Source organism: Protopterus annectens, chromosome 3.part1 (assembly GCF_019279795.1).
Source record: "Protopterus annectens isolate FY-2018-M chromosome 3.part1, PAN1.0, whole genome shotgun sequence".
In the NCBI taxonomy this organism is placed as follows: domain Eukaryota; kingdom Metazoa; phylum Chordata; order Ceratodontiformes; family Protopteridae; genus Protopterus; species Protopterus annectens.
The window spans coordinates 1,107,127,865-1,107,149,013 of NC_056732.1; the positions used below are offsets into that span (position 1 = coordinate 1,107,127,865).

At 38.5% G+C, this 21,149-nt stretch overlaps 1 protein-coding gene across 11 annotated transcripts in view; it reads right to left on the bottom strand.

Annotated features, from left to right (window-relative positions):
- PTK2 (protein tyrosine kinase 2) overlaps positions 1–21,149 on the bottom strand; it is a 4,250,095-nt gene that overhangs the window by 1,232,859 nt on the left and 2,996,087 nt on the right. For all 11 annotated transcript variants that reach the window (XM_044067250.1, XM_044067257.1, XM_044067247.1 and 8 more), the window contains one exon: positions 10,544–10,628. In XM_044067250.1, the coding sequence (XP_043923185.1) occupies positions 10,544–10,628 (85 nt within the window). The remainder of the gene's footprint in view (positions 1–10,543; positions 10,629–21,149) is intronic.

Here is a 21,149-nt window from a genome sequence, read left to right on the forward strand (position 1 = left end):
CTATTCATTGTGAGGGTTTGAAGAAGAACTACTAGGGATGTTGTGGGTGGGATGGGAGGGTGAAGGATGCGTATGGATAATTCATAGCTGCTCCCTCTTTGGAACTCAGCACTGAAGGCCTCCAGACTCTCTCTTTTGGTCTGTTTGCCATTTTTTCTTATAGGGACACTTCTTATCCTTCTGCTGTTTTCCACTGTCTTGCTTCTGGCAGAAAGGCTAACCTTTTGTTGGATAGTTTCTGACATTGATTACTTCACCCCCTGCAAAAAAATATCTACAGACTACACAACTTTCCTTCTTTCCATCCAGTCTTCTTAACATCTTTTCTGCACAGGGTCCAAAGGGAAGGTCCTTCTTCAGTGGCATAAGGAGTTCTGCCATTAAATGTGGCTGTGTCCTCAGCCAGGTATGCTTCCTTAAAACTGGCTGCTAGATGCTACCCTGCATGAGGCATCTACTGTATCACAGCCACATTTAATTGAGTGCTTGGTCACCCGAGAACTGAGGTAGCATACATTTAACACTTTATCTTTCTGGTACTTGTCCTCTCTCTCCTCAGTGTTTTCCATTAGTTGTTCAGGACAGTTGCCCAGTTCTTCAGAATGTGAATTTGGTAATTAATATTTGTGAAGGCCAGTGTGGCAGAGCTGTACATTTTCTTCTCAAATTTGTTGTGAATTTTATTTCCATACAACTGGAAACTGCATTCTTGGTTGAAGCCACAGTTCTCTCAGTGAAGTCCATGGAGAACACAACTGGATCCACAATAGGGTTTTTTATAAATGTATTTAATGGAATAACCAGCCCTGTGAAACTAGTTAGGCTTCTTGAGAGCAAGGGGTTAGAAATCTGGCTCCAAGGACTCATTTGCAAAGGCATCCTCCAATACCTTAATGACTACAGAAGTGGCTAACAGCTCAGGATCAGGCAGGTCCAAAAGCTCCCTGTATCTTCTCTGGGCCAGAGACAAAACATCGTACCTTCCCATTTTAGGTGATTCCTCTTTCTAAGGGGGGTAAGCTCCAAATGAGACAACTACTGGAATAGTATACAAAAGGGTGTCCTCATTGTCAAACCACATACAGAAGGGATAGATACTTCATCAACACAGGCCAACTTGTGTGTCTCTAAGTCAGCCTTTGTGGGGAGGTCCTTTTTCCTCTTCTTGGAAGGGACTTCAGACTTGGGGTTCCTCAGATGAAAGCTGCAGGGTTTTCAAGAAAACCATAAAAAACTGGGCCAGCCTCATCAGATCCTGGGAGGAAGCCTGACAAAGATACGAGATAAGATGAGGCCCTGGCCAGCTTCTTATGTTGCACAATGGCAATGTCCATTTTCTTCCGGGCTGGCTGGCCCTAGACATTGCCAACCTGCATCCTAAAGGTGTCTACTGCAATCAGAACCTCGATTCTACAATCAATGGCATACTCTTGGATAAAACCAGAGAAAATACCACCGTCACCCTCAGATACAGTAATAATGTTACAAAAAAGTAAAGCCATGCACCAAGTGGAAGTTGAGATACAAACTTTATTAAGCCAAACTAAAACATTGCAACATGCACAAAAGCATTTTCTCTAGAGAGTGATGCATGTGGTGCACGGCTTTATATTAAATTATTTTGTGTTTTATGTTATTCCATCCCAGGCTGCCAGTTTGTTGCATAATAACATGAGTGTCAGAACCAGAATCCAGCAGAGAGGCCTTTACACCAATGGACTACTGGAGGTATTCAGCTCAAAAGGATGTGCTGTTAACCAAGTATGTGATATCCTCCAGAGAGGTGAGACTAAAGGCTTCTGTCAAAGGAGATGACACAGTCAGGAGCTGCAAAGACACCTCAGTGGACATGGCTTCCTTGAACTCAGGGGGGGACATTCAGATTCTGATGGAAAGTTATTGGCCTCCCGAAACACCTTCCTTTTACAATGCTTCTCTAAGTGTTTCCATTTTACTGTGGCAAGTCTTAGACAAGGTATGTAACCTTTCACTGGTTAAGGTAGCCTTTGAGACATTTTGCTCTCTGCTTGCCAGTCTTCTGGTTAAGCTTTTACAATGGGGACAATTTGTGACATTGTGCTTAAGCTCTAGGCAAAAAAGACATGTTATGGTTGTCTTTGTGGGGGATCTGCTTCTTACACATGATACAGTAAACTCTCAGTTAACCGGCACCCATGGGGATTGGTAGATGCCGGATAAGTGTAGTTTCTGGTTGCTTGAGAGTTGCTATTAAAAATAGGCCTGACTAATACTGTACCCTATATTATTTGTTTGGTTTGACTTGTTCTCAGGTTGGGGAGAGAGGGAATGTATTCTTATCTTCCTTTTTAAAACTCAGACTCTAAAAACGTAAGGTATGTTTCTGCGATGGGAAAACAGCAAGTGCAACACGTGAAAATTGCACTGTATTTCTTCAAATTTTTTTTGCCGGTTGCTTGACTTTTGGTTAACTGAGAGTTTACAGTACTATTACTTTTTTCAGTGTTACATGGAGTTTGTTTGGTGGCATTTCACTGTTTTGGAATGTCAGTTTCACTCATTTGTGATTGCAATTGTGTGAGGTGGTCACAAATGAGTCTGTGTCTTGTCATGGAGCCCTTTGATAACATAAGCAAAATGCTGATACTTGTTTGTTTGTTTTTTTTAATGGGTGATTGATACTGCAATCTCCCTGAGAAACAACAGAACTGGCTTTAAACTTTCTTCTCTGGGTGGTTGATACTGTAGCCTTCCTAAGAAACAGTGACACAGGCTTTAGACACCTGTCAATGATCTCTCTAGCACTGATCCCTGAAAGCTTTGTAAAAAAAATAGCTGAGAATTAGTCCTCAATGGTGTACTTATGTCAGTTCTAGGGTGATGATTTCAGAAAAGTGCATTCTATCTTGAGGGTTCTAGGCAAGAAGATGGCACTGGCTAATATTCCTCTTGTACCTGACATTCTGATGCCCAGGTGGGAGAGGCTTCTACCTAACCTAGGAGTGGAAGACTGCTATGTTTTGAAATCAGGCCAATCTTCAGTCTTTTTGTGGCAGAACTCCTACAAGTTATTAGTGCAAAACCAAACAATATGATGAATTTCCCAATTGCTCATGCCAAAAGGAAAAACAAAATACGTTCACAAGTATACTCAAAATTATGCTGGTGCTTCAAAATGTGCGATAACAAGTTTGCCAGAGAAAAACTCTGCCGAAAGGAAAGAAATACAACCAGACCTTTTGTTTTAAAAATAAACTACATACAATGCCTAATATATATAGCAAAAAGAATAATAGTGTCAAATCTGCTAAAACATATTGTCAGGCATACACTACTTATATTTCAGTATTTTGATATGTAAAGAAAGAGCTTGTGATGTGTTACACAGGTCAAGCATACCAATGTAAACTAAGCAAAAAGAGACTGTTCGGTATGTCATGCATAACATTAACTGTTTACATGCTATTGTTCAGATCAACTGAGCTCATGTCACAATTGCATTAGTGCATCAGCTCATGACTTAGTTGATCATGTCACAATAGCTCTGATTGGGAACCAGGCTCATTCACAAATTATTAATGATCAACACTCATATGTGCAAGTACAACTGTGCAACTGTCACCCTTCCCCCCAACTAAAGGTCAAACTAATGGTTTCCTGGGGAATTTTCCCTTTCCCCATGTTGGTCCAACCTCATAACTGATATTAAAAAAATAGTGTGGGTGCAAGGGGGCTTTTCCTCTTGGAAAAATGTATTTTGTGTGTGTGTGCATTTCACTGTTTCAGAATTCCATTCACATTTCTGGGTTTTCACTTACTTGTGACTGTCATTGTGCTACGTGATCACAGCTGAGCTGGTATATTATTAGGAAGGCCTCTAATTTCATATGAGTAGGATGCGAATGCCCACACATTTTTCTTTTGTGGGTGGTCAGTCTTGCAGCCTTCCAGAAAAACAATGAGACAGGTTTTACACCGCCTGTCAATAAGCTGCCTTTCTCCATGGAGTAGCAGCCTTGGAAGCAAGAATAGTAAAATAAAGGGGTGAAAGGGGAACTTGCCTTTGCAAAAATGTTTATTATTGTACTTCATATTTGCTTGTATTGGCAGGCTTAAGTACGTGTCTGTGTTACTGTGTACCTATGTTTGAGCAATGGAAGCATTTGTGGAGTATTTGTGATTCACTTACAGTAGCACTTAACATAAAAACAATCCAAGAGAAAAGTAGCTTCTTACACAATACTAAGAAAACAACTGAGGAAAGGGGGAACAGTTGTTTTACTTCAAGACTGTTATCTACAACATGTTTACAACTATATGAAGTTTCCAGGGACCACAATGTGAGAAAAATGATACGTTAACGTTGTGCTTAAAGTTATGTTTTTAAGACATGCAACACCTAATGCAATTCCTTCAACAATGATACACAGCATGCAAGTATATTAACACATTTTTTCAACCCATGACAGAGTTTGATCGGAGTGCCTTCTGTGTGGAGCCTGCATGTCCTCCCCACGGTCAAGTGGGCGTTTGAAAAACATGCGTTGAATGGGCGTGCCTTCGTTGAAGGTTGGGTGTCGGGCTGGCAACTCAACACCATAAAAACTAACTGTCAATCATTAGCGGGCCGGAGTTCCGCTGTGGCGACCCCTAACCGGGAAAAGCCAAAAGACAAACAACAACAACAGAGTTTGGTCTATCTACAGTCAGCTGGTTGGGGTGTTTCATGGGACTCAAGGTGAACTTAACATAATAATTCAAAAGAAGAGATGGCTTCTTACATAATACCAGTAAAAAGCAACTCAGCAAAATTAGAATTAAATTGTTTTACTTATTTATCTTTGTTTACTGGGAAAGTCTGAGTGGGTAATACCCATTTTCAGAGGAGACCCAGGAAGAAAAGCTCCATTTGCTTACATGGCATTATACTAAATTTTAGTTAAACACAGAGTAATTACATTTCTATTTACATTTATACACAAACAGAAGTTAACATTTATGCATTCTAAGATTTTACAGAGATGGAAGTTACGAAAAAGAAAGCTCACGTGCAACTTAGTGGATTGTACAGACAGCAGTTGTACATAAAAACTGTTTTGTCATTTCAGTGAGAGATTTAGAGTATTCTGTTTAAGCAGAGTATTTGGAGAGTATCATATGGTTAAAACAATCTTAACCTTGTGATGAGCATGTGCAGACTGTGTTTGCTCCAATAGGAAGTTTCCAGGGTTCACAACATTAAAAAATGCTATATTAGCTTTGAACTTAAAGCTATGTTTTTGAGAAATGGAACACTTAACTCGGTTCTTTCAATAGTGATGCACAATATGAAAGTATATAAAAACATTTTTCAACCAATGACAAGTGTTTGAGAGGATTAAGGGAACGGTTCAAACTGTGGAAAATAGGGTTGTCACCTGTCCTGTTATGAATGGAATAGTCACTGTTTTGAATGTAACAAGTCACAAACTGAATTATTTGTATCTTGCTGCCTGCATTAACTGAGTGGGAAAGGAAATGTCACAGTCTGAAAGTGATTTCTTTCCCCACTCAGAGTTAATGCAGGAAAAAAAAAACGGCTTTAGTTTATGCTGGAAGCAGTCTAGCATGTCTTACTTATTTCTCACTTGCTGCCATTGCTTCTCACTTGTTTCTCACTTCCTTTTGCACACTACAGATCAGTCTGCATGACACAATTCTGTCTGTCTCAGGACCTGCACGTACCCAATGCATGCAGCTGCAGCAGGTAGTCTTATTGGTCTACTGTTTGCTGCACTGCTCTCCATTAGATCTGGTCCTGAAATTCCCAACAGTGATGAGCTGCATTTCAATTGAGGAAAAGACCAACGTCAGAATGATTGCTATTTAACATGCTGGTGCTGCAGCTAAATTTACAGATATCTTCCTGTGTTAATTTCTGAATCATTGTGGGTCTGGGACATATAAGAAAAAGATGTGGGTCTGTGTCTGGAATTTGGGGGCATCCTGACTTTTTCCCGTTGGTGGTGCCTTGTCCTACGCAGTGCAAGGTGGGAGCCACAAGCAGCTGGCTGGCTTCTTATTCAAATGTGACAGTCAGCAGCAGCAGACAAGACAGATGTCTGCTGAATGTGCATCACTAACATATTTGCTTTTATAACATAACATTTGTGGTTTCTGTGCTCTGTTAGAGTGTGTGCAGGGAGGGTATGTGCTGGTGGAGTCTCTGAGGGAGCCCTGCATAATGAGTGTCAGCGAAGTCAATTAGGCTAGTTTCAGATCAAGTCATCAGGAACAGATAGAAGGACTCAGTACTTGGCTGGAACTCGTGACTGTTGCAGGGCAAGCCAATTAGCACCACCCCAGCCATCACTTTATAAATTTAAATAAATTTTATAAATTTTATTTCGATGCATTTATTTTATGTTGGGCAATGTAAAAATAAGATTAAAAATGTACTGGAATAGAAATGACAGAGACAGAGGGAACTGTCAGTAATTTATCAGAAAATCAAAAATGTGTCAGGCCATCACTGCGTCAAAATACTGGGGGGGGGGGGCTCTAAAATGCACTACAGAGCATCTAGCGCCTCAAGGCTTCTTGGGGCCTGGCAGAGACCCAGAGTCTCAGCTTAACTCATTTATTTCTTAATAGTTATCTGCAGTATCGTTTTGGCCACACTCCATATCCCACTTTGGAGAGCTGTAAAGGTGGCAACAATAGTGAAAAACCTCATAAGGGAAGCTCAAAGAATTAGCTGTAAATGTTACATAGGCTTACATTTGTATAACTGGCAGCAGAGATGATTATGACTACGTGCTGTTAAAAGGCTGCATTCTGTAACCCAGGATTTGGTTCACTCATCTTCCATCTGCCTACCATAGGAATCTGAACAATTCACTTAACCAGACAGTGCTCCTTGCTGGAGTCTGAAAAAAGTCCATGTGGATCAGTGCCATATCCCAGTTAACAAATAAACTAAAATAAAAGCAAATAAAATCCAAACTATTTGAAGCACCAAAACACTCCCTTCTGCAATGTATGCATCTTATCATCTGATCAACTACTAATGGGTCACGGGGTAAAGAGTAGACCATATAGCTCTACTTTGATAGAGCAAGACAAGCCTTGATTTTAATAAGACAAAGATTAAGAAAGTTATTTAGATAGGTGGCACAGAGGATAAAGGTTATGAGTTGTTAACAAGCTGCTTCCTGTGGTCCAGGGTTTGACACCCTCCACCACCATTTGCCTAACCGTGTGACTTTAAGCAAGTCAATTCTTCTCTCAGAGGTCTAGGGTAAAAAGGCTCTATGATACTGTTTATCTGACAAACAAGAGTAAAACAAGGTCTATATTAAGGCAGGCTGAGACATCAGACACATGAACCTTTAAAGAAGCATGTAACAGGCTCATCCTGAAAAGATAGGACAACTGGCCAGGACTAATGCCACATGGGCAGTGATCAGGTCTTGCTCCTTGGATAAGCATCAGAGAGAGAATCTCTTCCATTTTGCTAGGTATGATTTTTTTATGTTTGTTTTCCTGTGTTCCATCATGAAATTGAGTATGTCCTCTAAATTTGTGTGCCTAGTTGGGATTAAGGCAAGATCATCGAAGCTGTCAAACTTACAGTGATTAGGTTATACTGCATCAGGGTCCATTTGTACTGAGTGAGAAGATCCACATGCTGAGGCATCACCCTTCCTTTTTCCTTCTGTGAGCCTAGCAGGATGGAAAGCCAGTACTGTCTGAACCAAAAGGGAGCTATAAGAATGACTTTCAGTCTTCCTTTATTTTTTTGAATACCCTGAAGATCAGGGTATAGAAGGAAGAGCATATATATATATATATATATATATATATATATATATATATATATATATATATATATATAAACAGACATGCCCAATTAAGGGAGAAGGCATCTATTTTTCAAGCTGCTGAATTTTATGTTTGCGGCTGAACTTTCTCAGTTGGCTGTTCTCTGGTGATGCAAAAAGGTCTACTTCTAGCATATCTCAATCTTTAACCAATTCAGAAAAAAAAAATCAGTTTAGCATCCATTTGTGTGGCTCTGTCTGTGATATGCTCAGCCCATCAGTCACAAGGTTTTCCCGGAAAAGAATATAAGCTGTCCTGAGAGTCATGCTTGCCTTTCCTTTTTTTTTTAACACTTTTATTAAATCACATTTTAAACAATGGCACAACTCTATACTAACTTGTTTTGGTTAGGTGGCATTCCTGGCCATGACATGATTACTCTTGCTCTTACCTGTATATTCTCTTAACTGCTTTCTTAGTTTATGGGAAACCAGTGTTTGTCAGCTTTGACAACTTATTCTCCCTATAAAGAAAACACTGACTGAATTTTCTTCCTTAATTGTAATTTTTACTTGGGCCATCAATGGATCAAAACGTTGGAAAAAGCTCTAAAATGCACCCCTGGGCCACTTAGAACCTCATGGCTTCTTGCAGTGTAGTAGCCCTCAAATGCTGGCATAATTCAGTCATTTCTACTTGAGCTATTACAATATGGTCTTGGCCATACCCACCCAGGGTTGCCAACTTTCATCGAGCCAAAATATGCACAAAAGCCACATTCTCTTATAATGCCCCTAACTCAACTTTTTCCAGTCCTTTCCCCATCTACTCCACCCATCTCTGTGCCCATTTTGTAACATAAAATAAATAAATAAATGGGCAGGTTAGTAGGATGAATGTCTTTTTCTACTATATATTTTTAATAGTTTTAAAGCCATTCTTGGACTTAAATCTTACCACATTAAAGAAATATTTTAGTAAAAAATAAATAAATAAACAAACAGTTCTGTGTAGCATTTTTACAAACTCTGGCATTCTGTTTATGCTGCCAGACAGAAAATCAGAATTTGTACAATGATGTCTGGGCTATTAAGCAATTATTCTGATTTTCAAATAGTTTGGTGGCAAACAAACAAACAAAAAAAAAGAAGATATTCACCCCTGGGATTATGTCTGGGGCACTGTTTGATAGAGGAGCAGGAATTTAACAATACATGGGCGATGAAAGCCAATACACTGTTGGCTAGGTTTGCTTTGGCCCGCGGGCCAATAGCCTAGTACCTACCTATGAACCAAAGTGGTAAACCTACGTCCACTATGATGATATATGTTTGGCCATACCCTGTGTTCCATTTTGGAAAGGTGGCAACCTTATAGGCTAATGTGCAACAGCAAACTTTAATGACCTTCAAAATCTACAGGATTACAACTGTAGATGCTGCAGGTAGGGTAACAAGCATCCCTTGTGCTAGATAGGACACCAGTCTATTCCAGGGAGTTCATGTACATACACAGAGACAATTACACAACTACATGCAACTTAAACGATTATCAATTCACCTATCACCATGTCTTTGGGATATGAGCAGAAACTGGAGACTAGCAAAATCATCAAGGACATGTAAAGCACAACAGACGTGATACATATACCAGAAAACAAATCACAGAACCAAGCATTTTGAGGCAAAAAAGAAACTTTTAAAAATGGATAACGTAATGTAAATCTTAACTGTAAACTCATTATAAAGCATTTTTTTTCTAACAGCATCTCATGACATTTTTAGGCAGGTCCTTTCAAAGTGCATCATGATGCTAAATGACTTGGATATTATTTCATATCAACTTGACTGAATCTCTCAAACAGATATCACTTTTCCATGGTCAAACAACCACCTTAAATGTTAGAGTTACTCTACAGACTCAATCAGCTTATGCTTTAGGCAAGACAATGTGCTGAGACCCCCAGCATTCATAAAAATTTATTTTACTTTTTATTTGTTGACCAGGGAAGTCTGGCTGGGCACAAAGGCTCTTTTTCAGGGAGGCCAGTCAAAACAAGCTCCAGTACAATCAAAATGTTTTAAGTGAAACAATATCAACAATGTCAGATACATTTTACAATGGCAAAATAGATAAGATAGTAACTATGCATACAGTAGTAAGTTCTATTCCAATTATACTCTACAAATACAGTTAGATTGGTAACTAGGCAGTAGTAAAGATGGCACAATAAGAGTAATGAATGGTTTAGAAAGGATGGATAGCAAAAGGTTGATTTAATCTGAGATGTAAATGAAATGAGTGGTAAAAGAGTTAAGAGAAGCATAGGTAGAAAGTGAGGTGAGTGAAGACAGGGTGATAGCTAGTAACAGAAAAGAGGACAGCAGAGGTATAATAGAAGAGAGGAAGAAAACAGAGATGTTAAACTTATCCTAGAGATACATTACTGCACAGACAGAATGTCGAAAGGTGCTCTCTTAGATGTGTTTTGAATGCTTGCTGGTTTTCCAGCAGTGTGAAAGCATGTGGGAGGGTATTCCAGATGACAGCTTCAGTGTTTGAGTATAATAATGCATTCTGGGCTTTAGAGATGAAGAAGAGAGGTTTGTCTTTACAGCGAAGAGCTTTTGTTGGGTGAAAAAGGCTGAAGCTTAGTGCAGACTCTTGTACAGAAATTAAGTCATTTTGGAATCTGTGATTGTGATATTACACGTTTGCACTGAAAGTCTGTGTCAGAAATAAACTTAATTTTGACACTTACGAGCTTCCTGCAGGAACTTCTCTCTCACGCTGTCTGAGGTGCAGTTTTTGCAGGTCTTGATGGCAACAGCCATTGCTGGGTTTTCCTGTGTAACAAAGTAGAACAAAATGAAAAAGAAAACTGCATCCCATAAATACTTCTGACAATGTTCTTCTCAAAGAAACAACAGCTTTACTCAGTTTAAAGAATGATTAACATTTCTCTGCTGTATACAAATCGGAATCTGCAAATACTGCTGAAATCATGACAAAAGAGGGACACTGATTTACAGTTATTAAAAATTAAATCCATTCTCATAAGCTAACATTTCAATGACTACAATTAAATATAATTTCCAGATCCATTTGCTACTGATTATCATTTTTAGTCCTCCTCTTTCTATATATGCACAAATACACACACATATCTACAGAATTTATGTATACAGTCTCAGTCAAAACAGATGTTAAATAATGAACTTTAAGTAAAGAAAACTGACATTTTAAACAAGAACAAAATGTAAAAAGAAAGAGAACAAGCACACTGGCTTAAAATGCCAAATTTCACAAAAGTGCATGATTTTTCAGTACTCAGTCTAAATTTCAGAAATTGCTAGCATTTCTTCCAGTAGAACAGAAAAAAAAATTAGTGACCCTGATAACAGGATATTACAAACTGTAACTGTGGAAGGTGAAATTATGCAGTTTCATACGGAGAGACAGGTCTGCAGAATGGAGGGCTTTCCAGGTGGTCTTGAAAACATTTGAGACGCCAGCCAATAACACCAACAGGATCAGGGTGTCTACATAAGGTACCAGGCCCTTGGGTAGAAGCAGGTACAACCAAGAACCAATCCCCTTCTCTCCCCCCGATTTTTGCTTCTGCAAAGAAAATAAGATTATGAAAGCTCTGGTTCGCGGACAGCTTGTAAAGCTTACTTTGCCATGGTGAGCTATTTTTAGTGGGAAGATATGACAGCTAATAAGCTAACCCCAAAATGCTTAACATGGTCAAATGAATCACAGAGATTGGGTCAATAAGACTGAATCTGCTGACAACTGAACAGTGTGTGACAATTTGATAACACAGTGCCACACTCAAAAAAGAAAAAGCAAACATAACAGGATACTTTTTAAATTTATGAGGTGCTCGATGAGAGAGCTCTCCTTAATGGAGCCATTGGTTGGGTTGATCTTTTCCATCACAGTCCAGAAAAAAAATGGAGGCTACCAAACTCAGAGTATTTGCTTGTCTGTTCAAATACATTCCATGGCAAAGTCCCACACATACAAGTCTGCTTGGACCCTGAGCCTGCCCTTTTGCCCACCCCCCAATTCAACCTACATGCAAATCAAGAAATAATGATTTGTTTCCGACAATTAACAAGCAAGTATACAAGATGCTGGAGAGAGGAGGCATCTGCACACAGAGAAATAGGGAGGGTACACCGGACTAATCAAGGACGGTCCTCTCAAAAGCCACCAACACTGTATGAAAATACTTATGTTAAGGAGCTTTCTTGGTGGGTCAAAGATTGTGATGACTCTAGTAGTAAACTACCAGGCTGGAAGGATCTAGAGAACTGCACAAAGGCAAAGCACAGAAAGCTGAATTCGGATGTACTGTTGTAACAAAACTGGCATGACTCCTAGAGTTGTTACAGACACAATAACGTATTGTCAAGTCAGTATATGCAACAAAAACTATTGGCCTCAGTGCACATGTCTACAATGAAGAAATTTTTCAAACAAATCTCTGAAGATGATCACTCCTTCCAGCTCTGTGACACAGAAGGATAAAGCCCTGGCTGCACCTTAGATGACCTACAGTCGACTAGGGGCATGGGCAAGGATGAGTGTGATTGGTCACCACTGGATCAACCATCCTGGAGGAGACAGCTTGATTCACTGTTACAATAGCAACGCCTAGAGGCAATAGCACAGCAACATGTCACATGGTCAGGAGGTTGTGCATTAGTGGATGTACATGAACACCTCCCGAAGAGAGCTACAGTGTAGACTGCAGGCTGCAAAAGGGATGGGGATAGAACAGTCTACTGACTCCACAGTATGGCCCTGACACTCACCTAGTCCTAGGAAAGAATGGATAGAGGAAGGGAAGTTACTAGGCCAAGGGCCACAAAAATAAATACATTAAAAAAAATTGGGCACCCCCTGCTGAAGTGGGACTTAACCAAAGCGTGAGCCAGTGAAAGATTCACCACCGGAAGGAAGCAGACAATGTTGCTGGCAATTAATTTGGAAGTGTCTGTTTGGAAACAGTAAGCCCTTCCTTCCAAGAAGCAAAGGACACAAACTCTGCCTTCTTAAATTCAAGCATCTGTTTCTGCTACCAACTGAGTTAACAGTGAATAATAAAGTATGAAGGGCACTGTTCTTTACTGATTTTTACTTCTACAAAGGAAAATGAATGATAAAGAAATAGGCACCCAGTTTCTATGGCCTACCTTGTGTTTTGTTGAGTCTAGCTTCACTAAAGTATTAGATAAATGAAGCAAACTGTTCAAAGCTTTGGCTCAATGAAACAAAGAAAGAATTGTTTTCTGAAAAGGTAAATAACCTACATTCTCTAAATGGGAAGGGGGGCACACCCTTCTTGGCCACTAAAAGGCAATTAGACTGAGTTTTGACCTTTACTTTCTGAACTTTGCAAGAAGAATTGGCATCAGTTGGAATAGAAAGTTACAGGAATCTCCACTGCCAAAGGAATTATATGTATAGCTATCTTCACATTCTCTCAAGGGAGGAACAGGTCAATCTGTGGCATATCCCACTGTAACAGAACATTGAAAGCAGGGCATTAATGCACTTAAAATGTGAACAGACCAAATTTCTTGAAGGACTCCTGTTCTGTTCTCTGTAATTATTTTTATACAGGCGGTACCAGCAGCCTGCAGCTGCAATCTTTCTTAGGAGGTTGATATACTTTGCAGAAATAAAGCTTTGTTACGCTTCAGAAAAATATACTAAATTGGAATAGCTACTCCCAAAATCTTCAAAACTAAAGCTGACTGTCATTTAAGATTATATTGCAATGTCAGTGGCACAACATGTAGCACTCTTGCTTTTGGTGCAGAAGGCTGTGTTATTCTAGTCTTATACTAGAGAGATGGATTGCTGACACTGGAGCACAGCATAAAGGGGGTGCTGTACTCTTGAGTGTGTTGCTCTTTGGATGAAATGTTAAACCAAGACCCAATCTGCCTGGGTTGGTGGTAGCTCAGGTTGATGCCCTAGCCAAATTTCCTCCAGTAGTATAAATACCATCTTGGGTCTCCGGTAAAAAAAAAAAAAAAAACTAATAGCACATTACCAACTAGCACTGCCTTCAGCTGCATATACTTGTAGCTTTTTTATTTATTTATTTCCGGAATTGTATCATCATGTTAGAAAGTCTATAGGAATATGCTTGTATCTATACCAGTCCTTCAGAATAACTATACTAAAACTCATAGATAAGGTTATATGTGTACTGTCTTTGGAAATGCATCTGACACAGAATTTAAGGAATTCTTGTATTCTTGTCTGGTCTTTTTTTTAGAGAACTCCATTTCCTGTGCTGAAATTATATTGGTTATGTAAGTGGTTATGGATAGTGAAACTCAAAATTCTTTTTTGTTTTGTAACCACCTTATTCTTTTGAGATGCACATGTCCTATTATCCCCTAAAAATGGCTACTAACTGTTGTAGAATCTGTAAGTTTGGAACTCTGCATACCGGTTATTCTTAAAATAGCCTATGACAGCAATCTCAGTACCTCACAGAAGACCCATTAACCTTCTGACTAACATCAATCGTCAACAGAAAAGAAAACATCAAACAGGCAATTTTCCTCTTTAGACTACTTCTTACTGTTCTGCTTAGTAATTACAGAAAAATGGTGCAAAAAAAAAAATCTGCTTTTTTAAATTGCTTAATATATGTACCAAACACTGACAATACTAGCTGGACATTATTAGTACAGTTCAGATAAGAAAAATAAATGCTTAACAATATTCCATTAACCTTGCAAGCCTTATGCAATACTTCACAGCAATTGTCATTTAATTAAAGAAGAAGTTCTCAGACAAAGTGACCAGCCTCCTCTGGAATGGCCTAGGTTTACAGCATGGAAGGCTCAAGGAAATCTAACAAATTTGTATATTTAAAAAGTTAACTAGTCAGCATTAACTTGATATGGGCCAGGCTAACTACAGAAAGATAACAGTCAATGGATATTTATATTAGAATGCAAATTAGTAATGCAAGAATAAGGTACTGAATTAAATCTTATTTTTAATAGGTATATATTTGAGTGAAGGGGTCACTTTGTTTATATAACTTCGGCATATGAACCTTTTTGGTTGAGGAGACAAAGTACTTCATGACATTTAAGGGAGGGCTTCAAAGGCTTCTCTGGAGTTTGAGGAAGGCTCACTGATAACCTAGGAGTTAGAGAAGTATGATAAAAAGGAATAAAAGGTAGAAGTGATCTTAAAAGTGTTCTCTCACAGTTACTGAATTACATTAAGCACCATGACATGTGGTGTCTCCAGAAGTATCCTCTTTTCCTTTCTATTGGTGCCTGTTTTCCAGTGCTAAATTTAAATTTACAGTCCTTGTGACATTATTTTCTCCATGTGACATCACGGAAAAGTTCATTGAACTTTACCTTCTGTGATGTCAACTTAAGTAGTGCGTGCCAGTGCGTCAATAGACTTTAATGGGTGCACTACACCACATCCATGGGTTCCCGTCCATTAAAGTCTATGAACTCTATCCCTCAAGAGATGTCAGCAAGGGCTATAATAAAACTATGCAGCTGTTTTCCTAAGTTTACAAAACATTTTATTAAGAAACAGCTGACTTAATTTTCTTAACATCGGGTAAGAAACGCATCGCAGCACTTAAGTTAGAAAGTGCCACAATCTACAGTCAAACTGCAATGGAACACTTTAAATATATATCATTCCACTAATTTACAAATGAAATTGTCACATGATGAATGGAAATAAGTGAGTCAGTATGATTTAACCTTTGGTGTAACTGAAAAAGTACTGACCATCCATCCTACCATTTTCAAAATCACCTCTTCTCTTGAGGGCTGCACAGGCAGCAACAAGTTGAGGAATGTAGATCAGACTTTCCTAGCCCTAGCAAGTATCTCAAACTCATTCTGTAGATTCCCAATCAATAACAGAAAGTGAAATACAAGATTAATCAACTGTGCACTGATTATTTCGTGGCGCATTCCCAAAATGGGCCATGCCAGTTACACCTACAGGGGATGTATACAGGTGGACCTCACAAGATGCCCAAACCACAACTAACTCCTCTTAACATGATGCAACAATAGCTTTACTCCAAAATCCTTAAAGACTGTCATATTTTCCAACTCTGTGACAGAGAAAGACACCAGCTGCCATGCAAAGGAACCTCATTTCTGTCATTATCCATGATATCCTCTCAGGCAACACTCACACCTTGTAAATAAAAGTGATGATGAACAGTAAATTGAGAGCTTTGCTTTATGACTCAATTCTTACTTTACCTCCATGTTCAGCTACAGTGCTGCTGCTGCACTCATCTGCTGATCATGCTCCTAGTCTTCTCTACTTTCATTAAATACATGATACGAAATACTTAAACTCTTCCAACTATGTAGCAGTTTCGCTCTCACCTGCTCTGGGCAATCAACTCTCTTTTACTTCTGATTTAGAAGTGCTGATTTGCATCAAACACTTCATATTTAGCAGTGAATCACTTTGGTACATGCTAACTTGAGGTTACAGTGCAACATCATCTGCAAACAACAAAAGAGGCCACTCTCAAGTCTCCAAACTGGATACTCTCCAAATCCACACCTTGATATGTCCAAGAAAATCACAAACAGAAGGGGAGACAAAGCACACTTTTGACAAAGTCCTGCATCAACCTTCAACATATTCAACTTAATTTTTCAACTTGTATACGATGTGTGTTTGGTTCTCAGTTTGTCTTGTCTTTTTCTGCCATGTCATCTGTGGATATATGTGATATGCAGCTGGGTGTACCCACATCCAAGATGGACGATTTTCCCAGTATTGTTAGGAATCTTACTATTTCGGTTCAACAACTTACTCAACAACTGTCTGACATTGTATCGACCAATCCATATCCTCTGGAAGCGATAATTTTGACTGCTGGTGACAGTGATGAGATTCCAGCAGGTCAATGTTTGTCAGTTGCTTCCAAGTGTTTCTGGATCTAATGTCCCTTGTCATGAACTTACAAACATGGAGGAGTCTAACAATTTAAGAGAGAAGGAAATATTGAATGGTTTATAAAGAATGACTCAGCAGAAGGATGGAGATCTTGAGAGAAATATTCAATGTGAAAAGTTCACTTACTACACAGTTGTCTGACTTTGAAAAAAAAGTTATTGAAATATAGGAAACTTCAAAATGAGAATGTTTATTTTATTTATTTTTTTTAGAATGTATGCAAATTAAATGTGCCCAAGGGTTTATGTTCTTAGAAATGTCCTACCGGCTTGGTAGAAACTTCAGATCTGCATCATGAACTGTTGGTATAGTCTGACTAGTAGGGCTGTGAACTGATGGAGTTGCTGGTGAAGAGCAATCATCACATGATGGACAGGTTAGCGAATTAAATTAATTGTCATGGCAAGTCCATTACAAAAGATTCAGCAATTATTCTAACAAGTACTACAATATCTTCAAGCAGATCAATAAGGCCTGTGATAAGATAAAATTAAGAAATGAAAAAAAGTTAGTAAAGGAACATCTTGAGTATTCTAATGGTAGAGTGTATCCTAGTCCACCTCATATACATTTTCAATTGGATGTTTTGAAACATCTGGATATTGAACCAATTACCAATTATACTAATGTAGATAATTCTTGTGGACAACAGTGCTGGGATTAACCAGGCTGTCACTTTAGATTATCCCCCCCTTTGAGACGCTTGGAACGCATCAACAACTGGATGGGCAAAAACACTTATGGTTGAGAGCAGAGGACCTATACCTAAGACAATCGACGAGGTCAGGGAACACAAAGAGGTAGAAGGAATTCCACCCCCAATGCAACCAGAAGGCAGCTCAGGTTGAGTTATTTGTCAATGGCATGGATGATGAGCATTGTAAAGTCATTACTAATCAAACAGGTGACTTTAGAGTGTGTATAATTACAGTGATGACTAGATTGGACAAGAACATGTTAGTACATTGGACAGAGATTTTACTTTTGTTCCAGTTAGAAGAGTACTATTAGTCCAACATTCTTATGGATTTTAAGTTTTTTGTTAGAAAATGTAATTCTAATCTTAGCTTTAATTGTACTGAGGAACAATTTGTGATGTTAAATAATATCCGGAGAAATGGTGTGTTTAAGCCAGTGATGCAGCCTATACTTCAGTATCCTGAAAGTGTTTGTTAACTGGATTTGAGTTATCTTTTATCTTACCCAACCTCTGATTTATGGTTTATTGTCATGTTCTGAATGGAAATTGTTGCATACCATTTGACATAATGTTGAGTTGAAAGTGATAAAACATGACAGAGGATGGGGTTGTAATAATGAACAAAGTGATTACATCAATAAGATGGAATGCCTTTTTATGAGGATTCACATGAGGAAGTTTCCAGGAATTAAATTAATACAGCTTATTATAAAATGAATGTTCAGCTGCATGACATGCTCAAGCAGGATCACATTCAAGACGATGTATACAAGATCTTAATGACTGACAAATCACTGAATCCTGCCATTGTTGGCATTCCAAAAATTTACAAGGACATGCTAATGCATTCCACAGTAACTGCTGGGAAAAAATCCCTTTTGCAAAATTTTTGGACATAACGTTCAAGGAAAGAATCAGGATGATTTCCCATTTATGTAAGGACTCATTGAATTTTTTGAGTAAATTTAGGGAGATGAGTATAATGATAGTATTATTTTTATTGCAGTGGATATTAAGGATTTATTTACAGTTATACCTCATAATTTAAGGTTACAGCAATTTTATAAATTCCTTGCCAACAGCATAAACTTGAATTTTGGTGATTTGGCATTGCTAAACTAATAATAATAATATGTATTTTGTATACATCTGCCCCCTGGAAACAACACTAGTACTCTTGAACACCTACTTAGTTACCTATCTACTCAACTTCCCCAAGAGACCATTGTACTAGGAGATTTTAACATTGACTGGCTCACCTGTAATTCTCTGACCCCAACTAACCACTTAAATCTTTTTGGCTTCTATCAATTAATAACTACTCCTACTAGAATTCACAAACCTAATAGTAAAGAATCTACCCTTGATTGGATCCTTATCAATAGCCATCCTAACAACTATACTCCAGGAACCCTTCCTGATAATATCAGTGACCATATGCTTACTTACATTATCAGACAAAAGGTTCACATTCCAAATACTCCTAATCTTATAACCTCACGCTCAAAAAAACACTTTAATCCTGACAGTTTTATAAACGAACTAAAAGCATGTAATTGGTCACCACTAACATATCTGGAACTTAATGAGGCTGTAACCTACTTTAATACTAACTTTATTCAAATACTAAATCACCATTCTCCATACCGCTCCATTAGAATAAGAACCAAATCTGCCCCTTGGCTAACTAAACAAACTAGGCAGAAAATGCTACTTAGAAACAAAATTTGGGCTAAATGGAGAACTACCAAATGCCCATCTGATCACCTTCTCTTCAAACAACTAAGAAATGCTACCAAGAGAGATACCCTTAGGGATAAAAAAGACTTCTACCTAAACCTCCAACAAACTTCACAACATACACCAAAAAAATTCTGGTCAGGAATTAATAAACTTCTTCAGCCAGGAAACACTACTACTCCCACCCCTGTAGGTTTCAACCAAAATAATTCCAACCTAATCCCTGATGCCTTTAATAAATACTTTACAGAAGCCATTCAATCTCTAGCAAACTCTCTACCACCTTTACCTGCTTCACAATTGAATACCTCTAATACTTCTTCCCCAACCTTTCATTTACACCCTGTTCCAACATCTCTTATTTACAAACTTCTTACCAAACTAAAACCTTGTACCCCATCCGCTGACCATCTCCCATCTGAATACCTACAGATTGCTGCACAAGCCATTGACTACCCCATATCTATCCTGATTAACAGAACCATCACTGAAGGCAAAATCCCTACCTTATGGAAAATATCACATATTATCCCTCTACACAAAGGTGGAACTTCAATTGACCTCTCTAACTACCGACCTATTGCCTTACTCTCCCCATTAGCCAAAATAATGGAAAAATGTATTCACAAACAAAATCTTAACCACCTTCTACAAAACAACCTACTAGCCAACTGCCAACATGGCTTTAGACCATTTCATAGTACTACTACTGCTCTTCTCTCCTTCACTGACACTATAAACAAAAACCGCAATAATAACTCCTTTTCCTCTGCACTATTCTTAGACCTGTCAAAAGCCTTTGATATGGTTAATCATACCCTACTTCTTGAAAAACTAAAGAACCTTTCTCTCGACCTACAAGCATTACAATGGTTCAGATGTTATCTTCAAAATAGACAGCAAGCTGTACTCTGGGATAACAATTTGTCTTCCTTACTTCCCGTTAATATTGGAGTCCCTCAAGGCTCAATCTTAGGTCCACTTCTTTTTTCCATATTTATTAACGATCTCCACTTGAACATACCCCACGCCACTTGCATTCAATATGCAGATGACTCTACCTTAATCTGTACTACCAATAATATACCCTCACTCCAATCTCTAACCCAAACTGTATTCCAAGAAGTAGAAAACTGGTTCATGCAACATCGTCTTCTCCTGAATCCAAAGAAAACAAAACTACTACTTTTACACCAACTCATAAGTCACCCACTCCATTCTTCTCTATAACCTCCAATAATGCTACTAATATAGCACCAGATACTACCACCCGCTTACTAGGTGTCACAATCGACAATCATCTTAACTTTGATGACCATATTAACTCCACCATAAAGACTGTTAACAGAAAACTTGGTACCCTCTACAGAATCAAACCCTTCCTTACACCCTCAGCCAGGCAAACTATCGCACAAACTCACCTCATTTCTACCCTTTTCTATGCCTCTGCTATATATACCAACCTTTCAAATAACAACATCTCCAAACTATCTACCTGCTATAATAGTATTGCTAGATTCATCACATGCTCTCCCTTTAAAACACACCACTGCCTTAACCTTAAACAACTAGGATGGTTAGAATTACAGAACCATATACTCTGTCAACAGTTACTTATGACACAAAAGATCTTATACCACCCAAACAATACCCCCATCCTCTCTAATCTGATCTCTCCATATAAAAACCTGGCTACACTACGTTCTGCAAATAAACTACTTGTCTCCTTAACTAAATCAAACAACAAAGCTGGTGACTCTCTTTTCTCAAACACTATAGGAAAAAAATGGAATCAGCTCCCTCCTGAACTATCTACACTAGCATCTGCTTCTCAATTCAAAAACCAAACAAAAGAACATCTAAACACTAAGTGGCTCTGCCCTTGTGCTAACCCAGACTGAAACCTGTATTTCACTCCTATTTC